The following is a 27,647-nucleotide window of genomic DNA, read 5'->3' as shown; positions in this document are numbered from 1 at the left end:
AGAAGAAGTGATCGTACTCAATTGTCTATTGCTGGCCTGCCCCCTAAAAGCCTGGGGGCTCCTTTCCCCTAACCCAGAACTAGCTGCACGGGGGGCGGGGAAGTGGGGGTGGGGAAGGAGTGGGAGGGCAATGGTTTCCGCGAGCAGAGCGATGTTACTGAGTGAGTCCCTCAATGGGGAGTGCTGCTGTCCCCAAGCCGATTGGTACTTCTTGTCAGGAAGAAACGCCAAGAGGTGGGAGTGCCTGGGGAGGGAGGCAGGCGGTCCCTACCGCAGGCGCGGGGAGCTGCCTTTCCGCCCCTCCGCCTGCTTTCCAAGCCTGGGCTCTTAGGAGTGGCTGAAGCTGTGGAGCGCTTTTGGAGCCTGTGAATGAACCCTCCTCCTCTCCCTCCTCCTTCTTCTCTCTGAGTCTCCTCCTCGGCTCTGACGGTACAGTGATATAATGATGATGGGTGTCACAACCCGCATTTGAACTTGCAGGCGAGCTGCCCCGAGCCTTTCTGGGGAAGAACTCCAGGCGTGCGGACGCAACAACCGAGAACATTAGGTGTTGTGGACAGGAGCTGGGACCAAGATCTTCGGCCAGCCCCGCATCCTCCCGCATCTTTCAGCACCGTCCCGCACCCTCCGCACCCTTCCCTGGGCCACCACGCTTCCTATGTGACCCGCCTGGGCAACGCCGAACCCAGTCGCGCAGCGCTGCAGTGAATTTTCCCCCCAAAACTGCAATAAGCCGCCTTCCAAGGTAATCACGTTTCTTTTGTTCCCCCCTTAAAAAACAAAAACAAAAAAACTTACAGAAAAAAACCCCCGATCTTAGAAAAAAGAAGTACATTGCAATTGGTAGAAGGCTTTAATTAAGGCAAGGAGCTGTAAGGCGAAGTTAAGAAAATGTAGGCACTTAAAAAATGCAGGTAACTTTCAAAAGGGCTTTTGGGGAGAGGGATACAGAGGGACCTTGGTGTTGAAAAAGATTCAGACAAAAGAAACGCAGGGTGGAGTGGGGGTAAAATGACTAACGGAATTGGGGGAAGGGAGGGAATAAATTGTAGAGAAATCATAAAAAGTGGTGGGTTCTTGAGCTGGAGAGAAGAGAGGGACCTTTGGCACTTTGATTTTTTTTTTTTTTTTCGTTCTTAACACGCTCGAGGCAAAAGTTTGAATGGGGACTACCAAGACTTGCCACAGACAAGTCCCCGAAGCCGCCTTGGTGCAGGCCACCTGGTTTCCCAGCCCCTGGTGTGTGGTCAGTGCCTGGTGTTCCTGGAAAGCCACTCCCGGGCAGCTCCTGACAGTGCGACCCGGCGCCCAAGCAGCCTGGGACCTGCGCGGACCTGACCCCTTCAGACCGCAAGCAGTCTGGGAGGAGGTCTGGCCGGGGGAGGTGCAGGATCCCCGCCGTGTCTCTTTGACGACTTGGGGACTGTCACGGTTCTCTCCCGGCGCCCCTGGGTTCTTTTGTCCTGCGCGCGGTGCGAAGGGGCCAGCAGGCAAGGAGCAGAGGATGGGGGGTGGGGTTGTTGGAGCCCCGCGGAGGTCTGGGAGGCCCCTGGGCGGGAAAAGCCTGTTCTGAACCGGCAGGGGTGTGCAGTAATTTTTCTCATCCTGAAGAGCGAAACGGGGTCTGTCGCTCCCATCTCAACAAGCAAACCGGCACCCAGAGCGCACTGCAGACAAAGGTGGCGCGGGGACCCGCATCAGGGGCCTCTGGGTCCAGTACTCTCGCCCAGACTACAGGAGTCCTCCGTTTCCTTACATATCCGCCACCCCCTCCTAGTTCTCCGCTCTAGTTGAGCAACTTTACTGGCAGGTCTAGCGGCGGCGGCGCGCGCGTGTGCCGGGAGCCCCGGGGGACGTCCTTGGCTGGAGCGCCCCACTGTCCTGCAGAGGCGTGGGCGCTGTAGGGCGACATCCCTGGTGTGTGCGGACCGAGGGCATCCGGGTTGTCCTGGCTCGTGGTCTGTGTCACTGGGCGTGGAGCGGTCTGGGTGTTAGGCAACGGAGAGCGGGGTACAAAAATAGTGTCATAGCCTAAACTATTTGCTCTCCAATCCAACTGCGTCTCGGCAAGTCCTGCATGTTCCTGGGAGATGCTGCCGGAAGGAGGAGAAATCTACACGGTGCCTGGAGAGTTGTCCTGCCGCGCGCACACCCGCGGCAGAGTCTCTCTCGGTCGCGTTTCTCATCTTTGTGTCTCCCTCTGTCTCCATCTTCTCTGCCTCCCTTCCCCTCTCCCAGCCTCTGTTCTGTCTCTCTAGCTTCTGCGTCCCCTCCCCCACAGCTGACAAATGAATGGCTAGTGTGAAATCCCTGCCTTCCCCGTCCTCCAAGGCAGCATGGAGGGAGGAGCGAGGGAGGCGGTGCGCTCCTTCGGATCTGCCCCCAGTTCAGCGAACAGGACTTGCAGAACCTAGATGTCTAGGAATTGGGAGTTTTGCGGCGGGTGTGGGCGCCCCCTAATGGAGAAGTCCCGCACGGGTTGAGAAAAACGAGCCCCCCAGACCTAGTGAGCAGCTTTCACAACCTTGTGTTCAAGGATGGAAGGCCCTAGTTTCCCCTTAAGTCATTCATTTTGCACTCCACAATCTGCGGCGTACATCTAGGGGTTTGGAGGACCCTGAAAAAAGGTCTTGGTATGTGCAAAGTGCAGAGACGCCTTCTCGCGAGTCGGCTGGAACGCACGCGGCGCCCTGAGTCGAGTTCGCCGCTTAGTGGACTAACGCACATGGCCTGGGTGGGGCCAGGTTTCAGAGGTCTCGACGCGCCACCCTGTGCGTCTTTAAGAAAGATAATACAAATGCCGTGCTCTCAAAACCCATGACCACTTGAACCCAAGGCTAGGGCCCCGCCCCAGGATATTGCAAAAGAAGTGCTTCTAATCCAAAACTTAAACTTCCTCAACTTAAGGGCGCGCGTCGGACGCGAAAGTTGAGAGAAGGCGGACGGCGGGAGGAAAAAAGAAAGGGAAGGAAGGGAAGTGGAAGGAAAAAGGACCGTGGAGGGGAGGGAAAGAAGAAAGGAACGGAGATGGGGCAGATGGCATTCAAACAGCCAGGAACGGACCGGAAGGGTTCGTTTCGGAGTTTGGGTCTGAATTTCGAGACTCCTTTTAGGATACTCTTTCTCCTCTCCCAGCGGCAACAAATGTGACTGCAGAGGCGTGCCGGGATGGAAGGGTGGGAAAGAACCAGACGAGCGGAGGTGGGCCAGTCCCGCCCAAAGGGGCTGGGTCTGGGAGCCGCCCCCACTCTCTAAGCCCGCGCCAAGGGAGGACCCGCAAAGGGCGCTACCCGCAGCAGCTGGGTTCGCCAGCCGCCACGTGGGTTGAAGCTTCGGCTCCCAGCCCGAGACGGGTGTGACTTCCTGGGCTCGGAGACTGCAGTACAGCCGCACAGGCGGTCGGCGCAGCCGAGGCCAATGGGGGCGGGGCGGGGAAGGCGGGGCCCGGCTTAGCCGAGAGAGCCGAGTGGCCTCGCCCGGAGGGCTCCGGGCCGGCTGCGTCTGGAACTCACCTGAGTTGCATCCAGACCGCGCTGAACACTCTTATTAAAAGGCTATTTAAGGGTTTTTTTTTTTTTTTTTTTTTTTTTTTTTTTTTTTTTAGTTTTTTTGCTTGCTTCTTGGGAGTGGTAGGAGGGGCATAGTGCTTTTGTTTTGAGGCAGGGGAGAGGTTAAAATTTACTCCAAGTAAACTTTTTATCAGAAAAATGAGACGACTTTATACTGTGTTCCATTTGTTGACTTTTAAAATACATTCAGGTCAGTCTAAAGATCATTTTTAGTCAATTAACAGATTAATTTCGTTCCAGACTATCATAAAGAGTGCGCCTGGAATGGCAAATATTGCCATTCGACAAGACTAATAGAATTTCATGGGGACAAACATGGAAGGGCTGCGAGTGTCACTGAGGTTCCTGTACGTCAATGAGGAGCCTTAGCGGGGACCTGGCGGGGACTGGAAGCTCAGCACCTATTTAGGGAGTGGCTGAGCTGGAGACCTGGACAAGCTTGGCGCAGACGAGACGGTGCTACTTAGAGCTGCATTTTAAGTCCTCCCTTTTGCTGTATATTGAAAGAACTGGGTTTTAAAGATCTCTTCTATCACCTCAGATTCTGTCTGCTGAAAGCTGTGATCTAATTGTTTTAAGTTCTTCTTGACAATTTTGCCAAACCCATCCTGAAAATACATAAAGTCCTAAAATAGGATGTTGTGAGTGTGATATAAAAATAGGAAGGTACCAATGGAAGCAACAATTAGTGTTCTGAGATAGAAGCGGTTCCCAGTTTGTAACATGGAAATGTTAAGAGCAAGTACATCAGGGAGAAGGTCTCCAAGAGTCTGACTTCTTGTTCTGAGCTCTGAGTAGAGAAAGAAGTATGTTAGAATTGTATTGTCTGCCCGCACTAATATTGCAAAGGGTTCCAATGGATTCCAATGTGATTGAGCAATTACTTCCTCCAGCACCAAGTCCACAGTCCTTAATCTTCTTGTGAGAAGCTTAGGTAGGAAGCAGGATGAGATTCAAGACAATCATTTAGGATTTATGTCAGAACTCAAAGTTTTGTTTCTTTTGGTAGATAAAAACAGAGTTGGTTTTAAATTGTATTTCCTGCTTTCAAAAAAACGAGGTTGGAAAGGAAACCCCCTAGATTTACATAGGTTTACAGATGTAAGTTTCTTCTTTTTCCCTGTGTTTGCAAACTGGAGGGAGATGCCTTTGATATTCCAGAATACCTGTATCTATACACTTGTAAATTCTGGTTGGAAAGGACCGAAACAGCTAAACCAAAGGTGACGATGATTAATGTTAAAGATACTATCCATTGTTCTCTCTTTTGTTGCATTATTAGGCTTAAATACTTTGGAGTTAATGATTGGTCACTTAATTGAGTAACAGAACCTTTGAGAGCACAAAGATCAACTAACTCTGTCTCCCAAAGTCTGGCAACTTACCCCTCCTTTCCTGGTGAGATTTAAACACTTTTGTTGACGTCATTCATGGACAAACATCGGTAAACACTGTATTTAAAATGGGATATTGCCCTGTGATGGAGCAGAGCTTCTCAAGACACACGGTTCTTTTGAGGGAAAGAATTAATGACTGTATGTAGTAAGGTGTTTTTTCACCACCCACCTAGAGAAACCAGTTAGGACTGACAAATACTCATTGTTGGGAGTTACTTGCTCTGGTCTGAGAAAATATACTGATAGTTACATAGGTCTGTATTTTACCAGAAAACACAAAGCATGTACTCTCCCTGATTTGGAATCAGAAAAAGGGGATTAGAGATGAATGTCTTGGCCGAGCTCCATTTCAATTAGCGAATTTTTGCCAGTTTCCTCTTGTAGCCTAGACTTGGTAAATTACATATATATATAAAGTCTCTCTCTCACTCTTTCTGTGTGTGTGTGTGTGCGCGCGCGCGTGTGTGTACAGGGTTTTTAAACACTGCTAAGTTCTTACCATTGAATGTGTTAGAGGTGGTTGTATTTCAGAGGTCAGTACAAAGAATCTTTGTTTAATGTGTCAGTTCTGTTTCCTGAAACACACCTCTGGGTAGATTTACCATCTATAAAAGGATACAAATGTATATACTTTCCACATATATATACATCCTACCTCATTCTTCTAAGGATTTTAAGAGGTGTTTATGTCTGTAAAATGAGATTACATATTTTACAATAAACACACATATTGATATAATATTTTTATTATTAAATTATTGATTTGATATTACTTGAGGTATAGTGGACTGAGAACTGGACTTGGAATCAGAAAGTTTGAGTTGAACTCACTAGCTGAGAAAACCAAGCAAAGACTACTTTTGGACATTTAATGTCATAATCTATTAAATGAATATGCAATTATAAAGATCACAAGAGTAAGTACTTTGAAAAACTATACAGCAAAGGGATGATAATATATTATGTCTGTGGGATTCATATTGATCTAATTCTATAATTTTAATAATAACTGCATTACCCAAGCCATGTAGTTTCTACTAAATCTATAAAATAAATCAGAGAGGGGCATATTGTTTTTAAAATTGTTCAGTTTCATTAATCAGAAGACAGATTCCAGAAATTGACTCAAATGAAGCTGGACATTCAGTAGAAAGGAAGAATTATTCAATAAATGGTTTCAGGACAATTGATGGGTCCACGCAAAATAATCAGTCTGTACGTAAAATAATAATCAGTCTCTACCTGATTTCTCATCATAAAAGAAATATAAGATGAATCAAATATGAAATGTAGGGAATAAATTTTTTAAAATGATAAAAGAAAATCATGGGATTAAAAAAATAAGTTAGGAATAGAGAAACCTGTTCTAAGCAAAACATGAAACCCAGTGCCATTCTAGGAAATATTGATAGGTCTAAGTAAAAATTACACAAAAGCAAATAACACATTTGGAAAACATCTATGACATATGAGAGACAAAGAACTAATAACTCTCGATAGTCCATGGACTTTTATAAATAACTTTGAAAAGTTCACATCTATCAAAATATGAGCAAAAAATTCTGTACAGGTAGTGGCAGAAAGAGACAGAGTTTTAAAATTATATAAAAAATCGCTCAGCCTCATCTGTAATTAAATAAATAGTAATTAAAACACCAATGATATGCTACACCATTTTTTCACCAGAGGAGTAACAAAAAAATAATTTTTTTTCTTTTTTTTTTTTGAGATGGAGTCTCGCTCTGTTACTCAGGCTGGAGTGCAGTTGCACGATCTCAGCTCACTGCAACCTCCGCTTTCCAGGTTGAAGCCATTCTCCTGTGTCGGCCTCCCTAGTAGCTGGGATTACAGGCACCTACCACCATGCTTGCCTAATTTTCGTGTTTTTAGTAGAGTGGGGTTTCACCATGTTGGCCATGGCGGTTGATCTCGAACTCCTGACCTCAAGTGATTCACCCACCTTGGCTTCCTAAAGTGCTGGGATTACAGGCGTGAGCCACTGTGCCTGGCAAAAAGAAAATAAAAAAGTTTGATGCAAGTTTGTGTTGGCCAGGTTGTGGAGAAACTGGGTCTCTCATATACTATTGTATAAATGTAAATAAGTTCCTCTACTTTAAAAAATAATTTGGCAATCACATGTTTTTGATTCTTTATCAAATTTTTTTAAAAGATGTAGATACTCTTTGATCCAGCAACTCCACTTCTCAACATTATTACATGGATGGATATTGGTACCAATGTCACCCAAGACAAATGGACAAGGATGTTCTTTGCAGCATTTATTCTAAGAGCAAATATCTGGGAAGAGTGTAAAGGCTCATCATAGGGAACTGTTTAAATAAAAGTTGCTGTATTCCACCTAATGGAAAACTATGCAGCTGTCAAAAATAACATGGAAAAATTGTATTTGCTGATTTGGAACATTCTCCAAAATATAATGTATTTTAAGTGAAAAAAATGATAGACAAAACTGTGTATATAGTATACATCTAATTACGTAAAATGGGTGCATATTCATTCTTTTAACAAATATTTACTGAGTGTTCTAGGCATTGTGGATACAAGAGTGAACAAAACATCAAAGGCTGCCCTGTTGGAACTTTTATGATGGTAGGTAGAGAAAGGCAATTCCCAATCACATATGCAAAATGGTGGTATGTGCTAGGTTGAAAATAGACAGTGGGAAAGGGAATAGAGTACAGTATGTCTTAGGTAGAGTAATGAGAAAGGAGTTCACCAGACAGAGAACAGAGGAGTGCTAAGAGGCGACAATGTGAAAAAGCTTAGCCAAGTCCAGGTTCAGGAATCCAGATTCAGTTTAGTAATAAATTCACATGATGCTATGACTTGTATGAAGTAAATTCATGAAATTTCACACCTAAATCATGTGATTTCTCTCTGCATTACAATGATTCTTTCTGTGAGAAAGAACCGAGGAGCAATATGATACGTGATACTCATTACATCCACTTTGTAGCTGAGGTATCCTAGAAAGTTGGTTGTCTGGGGTAACTAGTTAGCAGAATGGTGGACAAAACTACCTTGTCTGTGTCCTTAAGTCACCCCTTGCAGCTGAGCTTCCCCCAAATCAAGGGAGAATACTAAATATCTATTTAATAGAATCTTGGCTTTCTCTCTGAGGCTGCCCATCCCTGGTATGTCCCTTATCCTCCCTGCAGACATTTCTCATGGATAGGAGTTCTATTGACCTTGTCTTTTATGTCTCCCAGGCAATTAAACAGTCTCAGTACCCTGTACCTGGATTGTTCAATGACTTTCTTCCCTTCTCAATGACTTCACTGGAGTAGAAGGCTAAATATAGGCATTCACTCTCATATCTCTCAGGTCTTTCCATGCAGACAGACTTGTTATCACTAGTAGACGGTGCTTATAAGAGAGACATGGAAAAGTGGAAGAATGGAAATAGGGATTTGGAGTGGTGCTAAAAACGAAGAAAGAGGCTTCTGAAAGCTTTCCATTTAATAAGATCAAACATAGAAGACACAAGATGTAACTTAATGACCAAGGATAGGGGCATAGCCTTGAGAAAATTAGAGAAGTGGAATGAATGCCTTGGACTCCAAGGAAGAGGGAATGGAAATGTAGTTCTGAGGCAGCTAACATCAATAAAGCCCTCTGATATATTTACTATAGAAATAAATGATCATCTTTTAATGCAAGGGTTGCAAACTTAGGTGACTGCAGGGGTGAGGCATGGAGTGGAAATGGGTAAGAGACTAAGTGGGGGGCAGTAATGGCCATGAGCGCACAGACTCAAAGGGAGAGACTGCTGCTTGGTTAATGCTCATGATCAGCCAGCTGAAATATAGACTTAGTGTTGCTAGACCTTCTGATTTTTTGAAAGAAGTTAGAGATCTGATATTTAGTGTAAACAGTCTAATTTTTAAATTGAGTAACTCATTCAAACATATTTATACAACTTATTTAAATGTATTTAGAGCATGTCTGATCTCTTCTTTGTATTCTTACCTAGTCTTAGGGGTAATCTTAGGGAAAGTGATGTGTACACTTGTTATACCTATATAGATGGAGGACCATTCTCCTCTCCCCAACAAAAGACACTTTTATAAGGATTGAGTGTGGCACAAAGAGTTTGTTTTTAGTATTTAAATTGAGTAGGAAACTCAAATGCAGAAGATCCTTTCCTGGGTCACACCTTTGGTTTTTTAAATGAGATTTGACTCTCTAAATATTGACAAACATCATATTATTGGGTCATGGTAAATCTTCAGATGGACTGATTCAAAAGCATTCAAAAGTATTTCAGGTGTTAAGGAATTGTTGGCACTGAGTTTCAAAGGTGTTTCTGCATAAGAAATAGAGGCACTGATCATGTATTTGATTTACAAACATTCCTCAAGGATCTACTCTGAACCTGATACTGAAGAAATATTGTGGGAATTATTAAGTTAAATGAAGTACTAGCTCTGCCTTCCAGAAGCCTACTGTTCTACAGAGGAGATTAGACATGTTTACAGATAACAATTTGAAGTACATAGCAATAAGTTATAGGATGATTTATTCCAAGCATAAAGTGTATATTGCTACTATAGTGGTAACCTAGGTTATAATTTTCAAATGTAAAAGCCCCAAATACTATTCTTTTTACTCTTAGTGATATGAAACTATGTTAGAACATCTGCAGAAAGTCTGAATTAGTAATTTAATAATAAATATTGCATACTGATATATTGTATATCACTGAGATTTATTTTACATACATTATTATATCAACTGTGATCACGTCAATAAGTACTAATTTTCACAACTAAGTAGCTACAGAAAATGAGGTTTAGAAAGATATAGTATTTTACCTAAAGTCACACAATATAAGTGGAGAATGCAGAACTTGCATTCTGGGCTATTTGACAGTGGATCCCAAACTTTTAAAATTAGGCTTATAAAGATTTCCTGGAAAAAAAGAAAAATAAAAAATAGAGAACAAATTTTCCTGAAGGAAAGTAGGACATTATTATTTATAAGTATAATTTTTTATACTCCAGCCCAGGCTGGAGTGCAGTGGCCAGATCTCAGCTCACTGCAAGCTCTGCCTCCCGGGTTCACGCCATTCTCCTGCCTCAGCCTCCCAAGTAGCTGGGACCACAGGCGCCCACCACCACGCCCGGCTAATTTTTTTTGTATTTTTTAGTAGAGACGGAGTTTCACCAGGTTAGCCAGGATGGTCTCGATCTCCTGACCTCGTGATCCGCCCGTCTCGGCCTCCCAAAGTGCTGGGATTACAGGCTTGAGCCACCGCGCCCGGCCTATAAGTATAATTAAAGAAAGCGTTCTTATTTGGATTCAGCTAATACTCATGGAATGCATTTTCTTTAGCACCTTTTTATGATAAAATACAATCTTTTACTTTGGCTGTGCAATTGATACCTTTATTTTTCCTTGAAATATTGTAATAGCATAGAGATGTGGTGTACACTTGCTGCTTGCTGTGCTGTCTTATAAGAAATCCAGAAACGTAGAAGCATTATGGCATTTCCCAGTTAGTGTTTAACAAAATCTATTAGCAGATCCTAGTGATTATATGATAAATAACAAACTTAATTAGTAGGGTTAATTTAAGATTATCAACCATATGTTTTTCATTGTGAATTATCAGTTGGTCTATAGATGGAAAATATAGGATGTATAATGTATTAGCTTAAAAAAGCTCTTCAGGAAATATCTAGAATTATATAAGTTTAAAATTTTGTTTTGAAAAGGTCTAATTTTCATTTCAAAATATATGAAGAAATCAGATGCAGAAAAATATTAAGAAAAAAGGTCTTAATTAATTAAATACTGTACAAATCCAAGCCCAATTTATGTTCAAGTGTTCAAGATCAGTTTTGTAATTTATGACTAATTCAGCATTTGCTTGTTTTCAATCTAGGTTTGCTAAATAATATAGGATTTATTTTCCAAGGAAGTTATTCAGGGTCCCAACTAAAAAAATACATATCAGTTAGGATGCTTTCAGCTGTAAGGAACAAAAAGTCATGATTTTATTGGGTTTAAACAATAATGACATTTATAATCTCATATAAAATGAAGTTCAAAGGCATGGTCCACTCTAGGTCTAATCCTTAAGGACTTACGCCTCACCTTTGCTGATTCTTTCTCAGCTTCATTTCCAGAGGTATCTCACTTACTTATGGATGCAAAATCCCTGCAACAGTTCCAGCAGAAATATTCCAGCATGATAATGTCCAGGGAAGAAAACTGACCACCTCTTCCTTTGTTCTCTTCTCAGGATGAATCTATCTTTCCCAGGGGCCCTTCCCTGGAGGAAGAGATCCCCTCACATCTAACTGGCCAAAACTGTATTATATACTGTTCCAAATCCAATCATTGGAAAAGGGAATGGGACCTCTGTAATTGACTTAGGATATCAGGATCATCCCTTGGGCTGGGGTTTGACCCAGGTCCTCCAAAGTATATGGCTGAGGGTAGGCACTAGAATGGAACCAGAGTTGTGTTAGAAAGGAGAAACACATGGCTATTATAGAATAGTTCTAAATGCTACCAAGGAGGGCACAACTGTGGAGACCAAATAATCTTTTGCCATTCTTCTGAAGTTGGCACTTTGATTTCTAGATGGTTCCCCAACACTGGTACTTACCCTCCTTCATAATTACAGCTGCCTTGAAATTTGAGCTGGAAGGGAACACTCTGAGACCCAGATTGTTAAACGTCTTTTCCAAAGTCATGCAATAAATTAAATGGCAAAGCCAGGGCAGTTTCTTGACTCAGTACAGCGTATTTTCTTTCATTCTTTACTCTTGAGACTTTAGAACTGTTGGTACCGCTTTAAAATTCATGGCAAGAACTGGTCACTTTTGTAATTAACACCTCCTTATAATACATTTATTTTGTTTGTTTAGCCAGCTAGAAACTACATGGAGTCTGTGCTTTAAAAAGTCTGTGCTGAAGTCCTTATTCTCTGTTTTGGTGTTATGTGCATGAACCACCAATTGATTTCTTCTCACCTTATACTTGGTGAAGATGTCTTTCGTTCAACATCTCTCTCTATTGCTCCCCATCTTCTCTTGCTCCATTTATGATCAGCTTTCTGTTTCTAAATAGACTTTGTGATTACCCATTTCTCTTTGTGCCAGTTCCTAGCCACTAGTTACTTGAGCTGTGGTCTCTATTGTTCTTCCTACAGCCTACCCACTTGTGGTTGTCACACACATCCACATTGTTATATGTTCCCAAACTGTATTCTGGAATGATTTTGGCAATGGCTGCATTGGATGAGATTCGTATTAATAAAGCATTGAGATAACTTCTGCTATTACAAGTTTCCTCCTGTTTTTATAGTCCAAGAGGAGCTACTTCTTCTACTCTTATTACTTAATACTTAATACTTCCCTTATTACATACAATGCACAAAAAGTGTGTGATTTATGACCTGCTCTAAACCTGAATGCTTGTGATTTACTTTGTGTTTTTCTTAATTTCTAGGCCAAGATGTTGATAAATATAAACAGCATCTTATGGATGTATTCAACCTTAATAGCAACCCATGCGCTACATAAAGGTGAGTGTGCTAACAACTTGAAATAAAAATGTAAGTGCTGGAGGACGAAATGGTAATGTGGAATCACTGGAATAAAAGATTGATTTTTAAAATCTATTAAGTGCTGAAAACTATTAGTTAAAATATTATTGGACTAAAAACATTAGTTTTAAATAAATAAGTCAAAACAAAATAATAAGTAGGATGCTAAAGATGCAAGTGAGCTTTCAGTAACTTCCCTGATTACTTTTAGGCTTTGCAAAAACCCTCATATATGGTATTGGGCATATTTAAAAATTCTAACACTATTTAACAAAAACTTTCCTATGCAAAAAAAGAAACACTATTAAACACCCAGTGGGCTAGAATTTGAAAAGAATTGAGAAGATAAAGAGAAAGCTGACAGCCATGTTTTTGCCCTTACTTCCCTTTCTTTTCCTTTTTTAAAAAGCAGTTGGATATGCTTATGCCCTAGTTTTTTAATTTGAAATTTTATATTCTTCCAATGAGGGTTCTACAATTCCAAGTTTATTATTTAATATATTCAAGGTGATATATCAAGGAATTTGAAGAAAGATACTATCCAAGAGTTTCACTCATCTGCTTCTGTCTGTCTAATGTACCTCTCCAGACTCAGATTCCATTTCCTCCTCACACTTATATTATGTGTCAGACTCACCTTTTATGGTTCTCCAGATGAATTCCTTTTGCAAAAGTTTAAGTATCACTCTATCTATCATCCATCTATTTATTTACCCATCCATCCATCCATCATCTATGTATTCATCCATCCATACCTCCAGCCATCCATTCATCTGTCCAAAATCTTTCCATCTGTTCGCTTATCAACATCTATCCATTCATCCATCCATCCATCCATCCATCCATCCATCCCTCCATTCATCCATCCATCCATTTCTCCCACTCACCCATTCATTTGTTCACCCATTGATGATATTTTTTGAATACCTTCTTTGTGCCAGATATTATTCTGGGCGTCCAGGAATATACCCATGGAGGACTCAAAATTGACCTATCTTTCATTAAACTTACTTCTCTAGTTATAGGAGACCAGCAATAAACTAGTAAACAAACAATCCAGGTACTTTCAAATTGATGAACATAAAACAGAGTGACATCATAGAGAGTGGCCTGAGTTGGAGGAAGTTGATAAGACCTCCTTGAGAAAGTGACATTTAAAGTGAGATGAGAATGATGACGAGGAACCAGCCAGTCAAGACCTGTCTGTAAATTAGGAAGAAACATAGTGTGTTTGAATAGCAGAAATGTCACTATAGTTGAAGAGCAGTGATCAAGGGGAAAGTAGGAGACATGAACAGAGAGATTAGCAGAAAACAGCTCATCTAAATAATAATAACACCCAACACTTGAATAGAACTCCCTATGATCCAGGAACTGTTTTAAGTGCTTAGCATTAACTCACTGAAACATCCACACCCATGTATTCTATTGAGGAAACTGTGGTACCAAGAGAGACTAAGCAGCTTGCTCGAAGGCCCATACCCAGTAAGAAGCAAATCTTGGAGATGAACCAGTTCATGGGAGTGTGTGCTCTTTACCACCATGTTATACTTCTTATCTATATGGAACATTGTAGACTTTAAAAAAGTCTAGATTTTCTACTCAGGAGGCTGAAGCAGGAGAATCGTTTGAACCCGGGAGGCAGAGGTTGTGGTGAGCCGAGATCACATCATTTCTCTCTAGCCTGAGCAACAAGAGCTAAACTCCGTGTCAAAAAAAAAAAAAAAAAAAAAAGTCTAGATTTTATTCCAAGTGCAGTAGGAAGCATTGAAGGGTTTCAGCAAAGAAAGACGTGAGATGATGAATGTTTTACAAATTTAATTTTTGATAATCTATGCAGATTTGATTGTAGGAGAGCAAGAGTAGCAGCAGAGATATCATTTAGGAGGTTATTGTGGTAGCCTGTACATGACATGGGGGGAGGGGGGTAGTTTAGATCATGTAGCAGTAGAGATGAAGAGAAGTGAATTGGATATGTGGAGATGGAGGAGTCAGACCCACTGATGGATTGGATGAGGTGTGTAGGGAGGGCATGAGAGGAGTCAAGGACAAATTGACTCCTGGGATGGCTCTCTTTCTCCTTTTCGCCTCCGGATTCCCCTTTCTAGCCAATTTAAAAGCTCCCCGTTGGCTGGGTGCAGTGGATCATGCCTATAATCCCAGCACTGTGGGAGGCCAAAGTCGGAAGAGAGATTGAGCCCAGGAGTTCAAGAGCAGTCTAGGCAACATAGTGAGACCCCATCTCTACAAAAATTTAAAAAAATTAGCCGAGCGTGATGGCTTGGACCTGTAATTCCAGCTACTGGGAAGGCTGAGGCAGGAGAATTGTTGATCACAGGAGGTCGAGGCTCCTGTGAGCCCTGATTGCACCACTGCACTCCAGTCTGGGTGTCAAACCAAGACCCTATTTCAATAACTAGTAAATAAATAAATAAATAAATAAATAAATAAATAAATTCCTCCTCCATGTTCCCCTCGTCTCTTGTGCTGTTACAGATATAATAACATCTACCATGCTGTTGGGATAAGTAATTGCTTTTCTTCCCAAGTAGACTACCGTAAGCTGCAAAAAGGCCTTTCATCTTCGAACAGAGTGCCTGACACACTGACAGCACTTAGTCATTTTGTGTGTTGACAAAATGAGTGAATAAATAAATAAATGCCACAGTGGATCACCCGGATGGTGTTTAGAGTCTAGGCTCCACCAATTGGATCACGAAGACACACTAATCAGATGGTGAAGCCTAAGAGTTGTCTTCCTCCAAGTTTTTGGGAGGTGAAGGTGAAGGTCACAGAGAGGAAAGGACAACAGCAACCAGTGAAGATAGAGAACAGGATATGAAAAGGAGAGTGGCATTTGGATGGGCAATATTGGAAGGGAATTTACAGGGAAAGTAGTAGGTGACCATCCCTCGGCTGAAATTTAGACTTTCCACTTAAAGAAAGAACTCACGCAACAAAAAACAACTTGGGGTGTAGCTCCTTTACAGTGTTTACAAAAATAATTTTGATAGCCAACAACATTGAGTAATTTCCGCATGTCTGTACCTATTCTTTGTAAATCCATGATCACCGTTATTAGATGTAATTAGTTTGGGACTAATTTCAGGAGCATTATTTTATATGAGAGGTGAAAGTTGCAAATATACGATCCATGTAAAACAGATATTCTGGATTTATAGTGGAAAACACAGTAGTAACTGGTTGTTGAGTCAAGACAAGTACGTTCATCTTAAGGTTTTTTCTGTTTATTCCCAGTCACTGACGAGGTCAATGACTAACATAAATGAACACCATGTCTATTGTTATGGGCTTTATTTTAACCCGGGAAGAACTATTTCCTTTAACAATACACATTATATTATCTTATAAACTGTCCTAATCATTGATTATCTACCATTGGCCTAGTTATTTTGATGTTCCCCTTATAGTAGGAAACAGTCATGCACAGTCATGAATAAGTGAATGAATTAGATAGTGGTATTTGTCACTTGAAAGGGTGATAAATTCCCATATTCTCAATCTGACATTTATTTGGCCAAGATCTGTGGGTGTGTGTTTGCTCAAACTGTGCAGATGGAATTTACATCATCTTTACTCTAAGGAATCTACTGACAGAGAATGAGTAGTAGTTGGTTATTCATTATTTAGTGATTTCTCCCTTACTGTACTCATTTGGACCACAAACCATCGGTAACAGCCAACGTTTTGTTAGGATTCATTTTTATTACTTGAATTGTCAGCGTTTCAGACAAATTCCTGCAGGTAGCAGATTTCTTTTAAACATGCATACTCTGTAAACATTATACTCTGAACTACTGAATTTCTTTCTTAAAATATTTAGATTTAGTGAATTTCATTTTTGTGACCCAGTGCATTAAGACCGGAGATTTAATACACAAAAGATTTGACCACACAGCTTTTTGTTAATCTTGTTAAGATTGTATTCACATGAGTATATTATTTATATTCAACCAAAGCTTTTCATTTTCTTATGTATATAAACATCTAGAACAATAAACAGTCCTTGGGAAATTGCTTTTTAACACTATTTTGTTCCAACATACCTTTTCTTTACAGCACAGTTGTTTAGCAATGCTCTATGTTTCAGAAACCTCCCTATTGGATAGATTGGGTTGAATCTTATGTCTGTCCCTGTATACTTAAAATTGTGAAGATAAATATAATTTGGTAAGAAATATTGAAGAATTGGAAGACATTTATTTTAAACTAATTTTAAAGGACACGATAAAGAGTTTCAAAATTCATACCATAATTGAAGTTGATGATAAAGCTGTTTATTTTTCCATTTAAAAATAGTACTTTATTTGTGGCAAAGTTAGTCATGTAAATAATTCTTCAGGAAGGAAGATGAGATTTTCTAGAACATATGATGAATATAAATTTGGAGATTTTTAGATCACAAAATTCTCACCCTTTCTCTTCTCAGAACCATATCTTTGTGTTATCATCATCTCCCTAATTAGGTCCAAATTAAAGGAATATGAAATAGGTAGAAGGTACTTTCAGAGAGTCCTCTGTGAACCTTATGGATTTATTAAAAAGATCATGAAATTACTAAAAGATTTCAGTTCAGATAGTAATTAAATACTTATAGAAATAGGATGCATCTAGACTTTGAAAAGGAACTGAAATGAACACTTCTTTTGCTTAATTTAGGGGCAGAGGAAGCACACCAGAGCTAAAAGATTCCTTGATTAGGTGTCAGGAGACATGTGTTCTGGCTCAGGTCTCTCAGCAGCCATCTGGGAGCTTATCCTTCCTCTCAGTGGAGCATCCTTAGTAAGGAATTGGACCAGTTTTACTTTACAGTTGAGTTAAGTTAGAAAATTTACTTTGTAAGCCAAGGAGGCCATTAAAAGTGGAATTATTCCCTTGTAATTATATTCCAAAATGCTAATAGTTTTAGCAATATTTCAAATGATAATTTACTACAGCTAATAGCACACTTCACTTTGTTTTTATTTAATTTCATTAAGTGCCTTAAGTCTGCTTTGGATAAGCTATATGTAGATTAATAAAATAATAAATGCATGATAATGGTTATTATACATTTGAAATAAATTAATGATTTATATTGTAAGTACATTAAATATGATACTGTATTAATTATTTTGGATTTATCTGCATCACATGAAATATTTTATAGGCCAATCTTTTTTTAGGTTAAAATTTTAATCTTTAGCAACAGAATTTTTTTTTTCTTAAAGGGTATAATATCTCCATAGTATCTTCTTGCAATTTTCAAAATGCTTTTCTCCAACTGTGTTTACATTGAGAATCCACAATGTTTACATTGAGAGTGATATCATTTCCAATGCATGCCCATGTTGAGATGTGTGTTTCCGATATGTTTGACCACTAGCAGAGTGTTAGATATACATCATTTTGTTGGTTAAAAATAATTATTTCATTTCATCTAGAGGCTACTATTAACTTGTTGACCATATTTTCATGAAGTGAGCATTGTTTGTGCATTATCAACAACTTCCATTATTACTAACATATTGTCTAGCTTAATTAATACAGGCTGGAAGATAGAGAGGAGAGTGGGAGAGAAAGGGATGGATTCCTCTAAGAGTGAAAGAACATTTATTTTGCATGTAATGGTGTTAAACTGTAGTCAATACATTCTTTATCATTAAAAGTTTAAGAGTTTAAGCAGAAGGACATTCTGCAGATAAATATGTTAGGAGGGTTAGGTGAACAGAAACCAACCTTTCCCCACTGTATAATTGAAGGTAATGTCTCACTGCAAAGTGATGGTAGCTGGATTTGTTATAATTATGAAAGCCTTTGGTTCCAACACAGGACCAAAGAGCATCCTTCAAATGTTAGACTTTCCCTGGTTCCAGTCCTATGAAACATTTTTTATTTTCACTTCATCTTTGAATTTTGTTTTCATTTTCTCTAAGGTAATGTGGCAGTTATCATAACAAACATTTTTTGTCTTTTGACCTGTAGACATAATTTTCATCTTTCAGCTGCTCTTCTTAATGTTGGTCCAGTCCTTTAAACCTGCCCTATGGATTCTAGTCTGCCCTTCATTGCCCTTAATTGCTTGACCTCTTATGCTTGCCTTATTTTATCGCTTATTTTGTTCATGTTAAACACTAAGTTAAAAATATTTTAAAATGAATGATGCGACGTACATAGAAATGAGCATTATTAATTCCTGTTGTTGTAAGACATCATTGAAATTGTATGCTATTCTCTTTATATAAAGTCATTCTAATTATTTCACATGTTGAAGATGTAACCAAACTATTATAAGGGCTGCTTATTCATTCACATATTGAATAGATTCAGTTTGGGTTTTTTAAGATTGTTAATTTGGTATTTTCTCTTTCCTCTAGTCAAAGTGGGAAAAAGCCCACCTGTGAGGGGCTCCCTCTCTGGAAAAATCAGCCTACCTTGCCATTTTTCAACCCTGCCTACTTTGCCACCCAGTTACAACACCAGTGAATTTCTCCGCATCAAATGGTCTAAGATTGAAGTGGACAAAAATGGAAAAGATTTGAAAGAGACTACTGTCCTTGTGGCCCAAAATGGAAATATCAAGATTGGTCAGGACTACAAAGGGAGAGTGTCTGTGCCCACACATCCCGAGGCCGTGGGCGATGCCTCCCTCACCGTGGTCAAGCTGCTGGCAAGTGATGCGGGCCTCTACCGCTGTGACGTCATGTACGGTATTGATGACACGCAAGACACGGTGTCACTGGCTGTGGATGGTAAGGCTTTTAGTATCTGCAGGAAGGTAGTATAACATGACACCTGGTTCAGAAGTATTGTGAAATAGCACTCAGAAGTAACTGTTGTTTGGGGTTTGGACGAGTGGAAAAACACCCATCAATTCAATAGTCCATGTCATGTCTTTCACCAAAAATGAACTGGTATTCATTCAAAGGTCAAGGCAGGTGCATTTTTGGCAACCGCTTCATTGATTCCATGAAGGAAAGTATTGTTTACTGCAAATAACGAATACTTCAAGGCATGACACATAATTTAATAATCATTACTTCAGCGTTGAGTCTTATCAGTGATTCTTTTTCAAGACTCTAAAGGCAAATCTACATTTTAAAAATTATTACATATGTGTGTATGCACATGTACATACATATACACACATACATATACATATATACATAAAAACCCTTTCCCCCTTTTTTCTCTCTTAATATGATTATTAAACTATTTGAGTTTGCTTTTAAGAAATTCTATCTTAACTTACATTGAAGAAATAAGGTATTTAATAAAAACCATGGTACATATCAGAGTCTTAAAAAGGCCAAGACTTACTAAATATTTGAACTTGATCAAACAGAAATTTAGTATATTTTTTAAGATTAATATCCTAGTTGTTATCCATTAAGTATTGCAGTGAGACATTTTAGTTTCACCCTCTTTTCAGGGGTGGTTTATATGTCATTTGAATTTAAGTTGGGAGACAAAGCAAAGAAAAATTGCTTTAATTGGGTACACACATAATGCTGTAGCTCTTGGAAGCGTAATATTTTGGCAAGTTATTAAGCAAAATTCTAATACCCAGACATGATGGAACAGATTTTCTTCCAATCCTCCATTTCCCTATAAAATATTTACCTTTCAGAAATATATACAAAGGGTTTTATTAAAAGTCTTTCTTGTGTAGCCAAAAGGAAATACTTTGAATTTCGGATGCAACACATTAACTTTCTGAATACCCTTTTATATTCAAATTCTATTGCTTCCTTCTATAAATCTATTTTTACGTTGTCTAGGCATCCACTAAGTATCCTGGGTTCTTCTAACCTTTTTATCATTTATTTTCGTTAGCCTCACTACTGTGATTTCTCTCTCGCGCGCTCTTCTGTTTACATATCACTTTTTAAAATCCCCAAAGGAGTTTAACAACTTCTTACAATTTTTCATCATTAAAGAATTAGCAGTGGATTTGCCCCTTGCCCCTCTGAAACAATGAAAATCCTCCACTTAATCTCCTTAGCTCCATGGGGTCTTCAAATTATTCCAGCAACTGCAGATACTTATACAGATTGAAGTTCCCTGCCTTGGTCGAGGAGGCCTCTTTGTGCCCCTTTACTGCCAATCTTCAGTGCACATGGAAGATTTTTAATTACCAAGAAGACTATTTGAAGCTTTGATCAACATTAAACTAATCTAAATCTATTCAAATTCTTGCTTAAGCCTTAGAGATCATTTTAAGCTATCTCTTATATTCACCAGATAGCACCATATGTATTTCCTGGCAATTTTAGAGAGGTTCTATGAAGGTACAAATTGCCATTTGATTATTTATTTATTTATTTATTTTTGGCAAAATATCCTTTTTGAGTCATAAAATATCAGAAATGAGAAAATGAATGCTAGTTGTCATTGCATCTAATTATTGCCTGTGCAGATCTTTTTGTGTTGGCACTGATCTGAGGTACTTATCTATGAGATGGGTAGTCTTTTCCCCTGTAGTTATATTACTGTAGTAATATAACTTGGAAGACAGAGACGATCTGATGACAGAAGGATGAACAGGTGGGAGACAGTCTTATAGCTAGAAGTCAGGCTGCAGAAGATAAACTGTTGTCAATCCCAGGAAATTACTAGGGATAAGAAGAGTGGCATGTATCTTGGAAACCACAGTTTATTCCAAATAACAACAACAAAAAGTGTTCTTAAGTGGGATGACTCTTAATAAAATCTCATTCATAAGACCTGGTTGCCTCAGTTTCTATTTTTCAGTGACTTCTCTGGCACGTTAGTTCAATCCACTTTGATGTCTTGCAGAAATGAGTCATCATATTTACTCCAGCTAAAAATGGAGAGACTCTTGTTGACATGGGAAGAGAGGATCCAGAGCTCCACCCCCTTGCTTGCTCTATCCTCATCCCTTTGAAAATTTCTTGAGCCCTGGAGCACAATTCAGAACCAATAGTTTATACAACCCCTAAAATACAACAAAGTGGAATTTGAGGCAAGTATCAGGAGCTTCTACTAGGAAGAATTTGATAATTTATTTCAGGCTTTCTTTGGATAAAAAATATACGTGTTATCTGTCATAGCAGAGACCCTACATTATGCTGGTCAGGTAAAGAACATGATAAACATTTGAATGATACATGGTGGTCTACTCAACATTTGAAAATCCTTTACCTAATTTGACCTTCACACCAATCAAGTAACATACATATTTTTAGTTCCACCTTATGGGACAGGAAATTAAAGCTCAGAGAAACTGACTTGTATAAAAGTAAGGAGCAAATTAGGGATTGGAACAAGTCTTCTCACTCAAATAGTCCAGTGTCTTTCCCACTCTGGTACATCGTCTCTGAAGTTAAATATCTCAGTGTTTTATATTTGGAGGAAGTGGTGTTAGTGAATATTTTTATGAGACAGGTGAGTGTTTCATGCATAAACATTGGGTTGACCCTGGATAAAGTCCTGAAGTAGAAGCTGATCTTGTGGTCCCCTTAGGTCTTTGTATCTTCTGCAGAATCTACTCCCTTTAGGTATCTGGTGTTCCCATGATAGACTGAATACTGCCTGCAATCAGGGCAACTATTGGGATTCAGTGACTTAAATCTCTTTCTTGGATCTAGGAGATCTGCTAGGAAATGTTCTGATGCAGCAGAATGGGATGTCTAGATGAATGGCATTTTTGGAGTCCCTCAAATCAACATGATTTCGCATAATGCTGCATAAAGTAAAAGTAAATGATTATTATGATATTATTACTGTGTATCCAACTGAGTTGATACATTGCTCCAATGAGAAATTTTGCACAGTGCAGTGGGAGATTTGAACAGGCTGGCAATTGTTTGCTGTTGTCTTTGCAGGGGTTGTGTTTCACTACAGGGCGTCAACCAGCAGGTACACACTGAATTTTGAGGCTGCTCAGAAGGCTTGTTTGGACATTGGGGCGGTCATAGCAACTCCAGAGCAGCTCTTTGCCGCCTATGAAGATGGATTTGAGCAGTGTGATGCAGGCTGGCTGGCTGATCAGACTGTCAGGTAAGACGTCTGGGGGCCACAGGCCTTCATTATTAACTTGAGAGTGAGAAGAAAGTGCCGCTAACTAGTCATTTATTTCCCCAGATATCCCATCCGGGCTCCCCGAGTAGGCTGTTATGGAGATATGATGGGAAAGGCAGGAGTTAGGACCTATGGATTCCGTTCTCCCCAGGAAACTTACGATGTGTATTGCTATGTGGATCATCTGGATGGTAAGATGTTTGAGTTTTTGTATCTTTGTATGAACTGAGAAAACTGAGGGAAGACCAGAAGTGCATTGGAATAGAGCAATTCTTTGTGCTTGTTTGGATTCCAAACGGTGGCATTTTGTTTATACGACTGTATGATTTTGTGGTAAAATAAGCCGAAATTAAAGTGGAAAGGGAAGGAGGAGTGTGTAAATGGTTATGCAGGTTAGAAATGTCTTCAGTTAATGGCAGGTTTTCTTACAGTCATGCTGCTCTTGGACTGTTTCCAATACACTTTTAGAGCATTGAGAATAGAAAGCTGTAAGGGTGGTACCTATTCTGGTGAGAGCATAAGATAAAAATCGTGTGAAGACAATCCACGGTGAATCCAAGTGCTGATAAACACCCCAGAGCTAACTAAATAACTCTGTAAACTAGCCCAGCAGGAATTTTCAAGTTTCACTTCCTGTTTATTTTGTTACACTAATATTCAGAGCAATCCTTCCTTCATTCAACCAATCAATACATTAAACCAGTTAACACATAAAAAATCACTTACTGTGATTTTTATAGGTACTCTGCTAGTTGTTAGAGATATGGAGTCAGTTAAGATATAGCCCTTCCTTTTAAGTTGCTTACAGTCTGATTTTGGCACTGTCAGTTCTCTGTTGCCTGAGTTAGATTCTTAGAGACAAATTTGAGTTCAATAGTACTGACATTATCTAAAGAGCATGGTGCAGCTTTATTATAAAGGCGCAGGGGGGCGGGCATCGTGGCTCATGCCTGTAATCCCAGCACTTTGGGAGGGCTAGGTGGGAAGACAGCTTGAGTTCAGGAGTTTGAGACCAGCCTGGGTAACATGGTAAAACCATGCCTCTACAAAATACCAAAACTTAGCTAGGTGTGGTGGCATGTGCCTGTAGTCACAGTTACTCAGGGAGTGGAAGAAGTGGGTGGGGGACAGGAGGGCTGAGGTAGGAGGCTTACTCGAGCCAGGAGGTGGAGGCTGTAGAGAGCTGAGATTGTGCCACTGCACTCCAGCCTGGGTGACAGAGTGAGACCTTGTCTCAACAAATACGTAAATAAATAAAGGCACATGGAATAGAAGTTTCTACAACTTTTTATTTTCATTTGTATTTACAGCTATTATTAGAATCTTAAAGGTATAGATAATAGTGTTAAATTAAATTATACTTTTAATTTTGACTAGGTGCACATAAAAAAAATGATCTGAATTTTCTTATGTTTAAAATGAGGAGGCTAGACTAGATAATTTCTGTGGTCTCTTTCAACCTTAAATTTCTGTGATTCCCTGATTCTGTGAATTGAATAAGCAATCTTAGAGCCTGAAAGCTAGAATATAAGCAGCTGATATTTTCCTAATGTCTTGACTAAATTTGCATCAGAAGGCCTGCTTTCAAAAAGGGTGCTTAGGTATAGTTCTGTAGTATCTTAGCATTCTTATTTTCACTATCACTGAAGATTGCCAGATGTATTTTCTAAACCAAAAGTGCAGATGTGAGCAAATTTTATTTTTGTATATAGGAAAAGGGAAAACATAACATCCAAGCTATGGTTGAAGTATATAAAACTAGAGCTTTTCTCTTGCCTTTATTTTAATTGACTTAAAAAATATAATAGAAGATAGTTGGTAGGAGAATCTGATTAAATAATCTAGGAAATAAATTGGGCTGCTGCTATTTTGGTAAGGTGGGAATTTGTATCACTATTGTTTTAACTTGGTGTAGTATCTGCAAGGGTGATAGTTATAAACAATATCTGAAATGCTAGTAATACTAGAAATGATCCAGAGGTAGATTTTGCAAAAGTGTATGTAAGATCTAATTAGCCTAAAACATCTTTACCAAATATTATTTAAATGGTGGGCTTTCATGGCCTGATTCAAATATGAATAAGCATCCCAAGCCAGATCCCTTGGTGGGAAGACAGGCTTATGTACCCATGAAGCCACCAGCCAGAGAGCTCTAGAGAACCCCCGTGTGTATGTTTTGCAGTTTACTCTGATAGAGGTACTATCGGCTCTTAGCTCTCTAAGACTATAGACTGCCCAAATTCAAAATTATTTTTTCAAGCCCAGAGAGGGATTTTATAGAAGTCGCAGAAATTTCAGGGCCTCTGCAAGTACTGTTTGAAGAACTTTTGACATCTTGGTGGTGGGAGTCCTTCCAGGGATTTCCTAGTCACACTGTCTTCATTGAATGATGGCTCCCCACAATCTGCTCATAGTATCATAACCAGTGTTCAGGAACTGGACTCTGTCAGAAGAGGAGCTCTGAGGATGAATGTATATCTCCCATGACGAAGGACTTACTAGTCTTATAGACATCCTCTCCCAGTTCCATAAACACAGTCACTTCTAAGGAAGCCGGTTTATGTCCCAATGTAACCAAACTGTATTTTATAAAGTTATTTTGGATAAATCTACATATTTGGTAACTGAAAACTTGTAATGTGGAATATAGCATAACTTTATTTAGGGCCTTATCAACAGAATTTAATCTTTTTGTTTTAATATGTAAAAATGGGAAGAGAAATAGAAGAGAGTCAGTTCAAATATTAATTCAAGCACTGGCTGAAATTTGTGTCAGGAAAGTAACAAGGCATTTATTTGTTTCATAGAAGAAACTTGACAAATCTGGAGGATATTCAGCATGTTTACAATAACATTGTTCCTGACATTTTTTTCCTCCTTGTTTATTGACTCTTGGACTAAGTATCAAATCTTTGGACACTGCTCTTTTCTTTCTTGGCTTGAAAGTGAGCAGGAATGGGGGTAAAAGGTAACTTTTATGGCTGATGAGGTAAGAGGAAGATCACAAAATCATTCTTGTAAGGCTTCTTTCATTTCTTAACTGAAGTATATGTCTTCCCTTTGAAGTAAAGACCATTGGCTAATCTGTGAATTAATACAAAATTCTTGTGGAAAGTTGACTACATAAAATTACATTTGGTACTTCAATTACCATGTTGATAAAAGATTATTTGAAGGTGAGTCAAGATTCCTTGTAAGAGGCATTGCTAAATTCATGAGTCAAATAATTCCCACCTATATTTTATTGTATTTGAGGGAGCCAAGTGTGTGTGTATGAGAAATGGTGGGGACAGTAAAAGATTTGATGTATTCAGAATGCATGTGATGGAACACACACACACAGGAGTTACGAACCAAGGTGCAATTAATTTAGATCAGAAGCCGTATATCCCAGATGGTCTGATGAAAAAGCCAATTAAGTATAAAATGAAACCTTGCTCAAAAAGGCAATTAATTTTCTGTTTTAATTTAATTATTTATTGTGAAAGATATATAGTTGACAGAATGTTGACCTGTTTTTTCTCTTTCTTGTTTTATAATGTCATATTTTCCTGACATATGTGTTTCTCTATAAAATTTAAATAATTGCACTAAATTAAATCCTGCCAGTTTTGGGAGAAAAATCTAGTAGAGTTCTTTTCCTAAGGTGGTGATTATAACAGTTATGCATATTCAATGAATACTTAATTCTGCTTTTCAAAATAACATATTAAGTGTTAAAGAGTAATTACATTAGCTATATTCACTAGTAAACATTTAAATATCAGCTTGTGTTCTTAGAAATGGTCTGGAAATTATGACGGCTTATTAGACATGATTCAATCAGTAATAGAATGCTATTACTAAGAAATTAATGGAATTAAAATTTTTAAATGGGAATCTAGAAATTAAGATCCACAAAATAATCCTTATTAGGAATTTTAATCTTTGTTTCCCAGTAAGACAGATTTGGAAAACATTGGGAGGGTTTTAAGGTAGAGTTGAGATGATTAAATGGCTCGGAATTATTTAAAAAAGGATCAGAATTATTTAAGAATGAAATTAATAGACTGACTATTTATTTGGTTTCCTGATGGTAGCAGGTACTTTAAAAAATAAGTTTCTTTTTTAGGCATTTAATTTACCCCGCAGATAAATTGGAGGATTGCAGATGAGGTCCTACTACCTTCTTTCATTGTTGACCCACTTAGTTTCCTTGCAAATGAGTCAATACTTCCAGTCTTGTCCCCAGACCTGACAAATGGTTGGTTCAGGAGCTTCTTTCCCTCATGACATAGGCCTATCCTCTTATGGCCTGCATTTTCTATATAGCCCTGCCTTTTGGTATTTACTTCACCTGGGTTAACTACTACCCTACTATTCCAATTCCCTGTTTTTTTACACAAACTTCCCAGCACTTTGACAGGCCTATACTGTGGGCACTCTCTTTCATCTCATATTCCCTCCTGAAGACCTGGTTGATTCTTCTCATCTTTATCATCTCTGAACCTTGAATGTATGACTATAATTACCCTCTTGCAAATATTTGTTTATACTTCTTTCTCTCCTACTAAACTGTGGATTTGGGGAAAGAAGGAAACATACGAGTTCATTTTTGTATGCCCAATATTTCCTTAGCATATCGTAGGTGCTCCACAGGTAGAGCTGAATAAATGAGTGAATTAATGAATTAACTTCTAAACCATTAATGCCTCCCTACTCACCTTACTTTACAATTGCTTTCTGGATAGTTTCACACTTCTCCAGGCTCCATCAGTATCCTACCAGCTTCCTGATTTTTTTATTGCTTTAATTTTCTTATTAGTTTGTTTAATTTCATTTTTGTTCTCTTATGCATAAATTGTAAGCCAAAAGTCTTGTGGGACACATGGGGCATGAAAGAATACCAAAAGAACTAATAAGTGAACAATGAAGATGTTAATTTCTAGTTTTGCATGTTTAGCCACCGAATTCTCTTCTGAATTTCATACCCATATTTCTAGTTTGTGAATCACTTTTGAGTTTCATTTTTGGTTTTGGTTGTCACATATAGTCCCCATCACTTTAAGAGTACTTCGG

The 27,647-nt window shown here is 39.2% G+C and overlaps 1 protein-coding gene across 3 annotated transcripts in view; it reads left to right on the top strand.

The window, feature by feature from the left end:
• Positions 1 to 385: 385 nt before the first annotated feature.
• VCAN (versican) overlaps positions 386 to 27,647 on the top strand; it is a 112,048-nt gene continuing 84,786 nt past the window's right edge. For all 3 annotated transcript variants that reach the window (XM_030927136.1, XM_030927135.1, XM_010385637.2), the window contains exons 1-5: positions 386 to 745; positions 12,449 to 12,524; positions 18,923 to 19,297; positions 22,394 to 22,568; positions 22,653 to 22,780. In XM_030927136.1, the coding sequence (XP_030782996.1) occupies positions 12,455 to 12,524; positions 18,923 to 19,297; positions 22,394 to 22,568; positions 22,653 to 22,780 (748 nt within the window). In that variant the 5' untranslated portion in view covers positions 386 to 745; positions 12,449 to 12,454. The remainder of the gene's footprint in view (positions 746 to 12,448; positions 12,525 to 18,922; positions 19,298 to 22,393; positions 22,569 to 22,652; positions 22,781 to 27,647) is intronic.

The sequence above is a fragment of the Rhinopithecus roxellana genome, chromosome 3 (assembly GCF_007565055.1).
Source record: "Rhinopithecus roxellana isolate Shanxi Qingling chromosome 3, ASM756505v1, whole genome shotgun sequence".
NCBI classification, from domain to species: domain Eukaryota; kingdom Metazoa; phylum Chordata; class Mammalia; order Primates; family Cercopithecidae; genus Rhinopithecus; species Rhinopithecus roxellana.
Note: the sequence above shows the minus strand (reverse complement) of the source record. Positions and strands in the feature narration are given on the sequence as shown.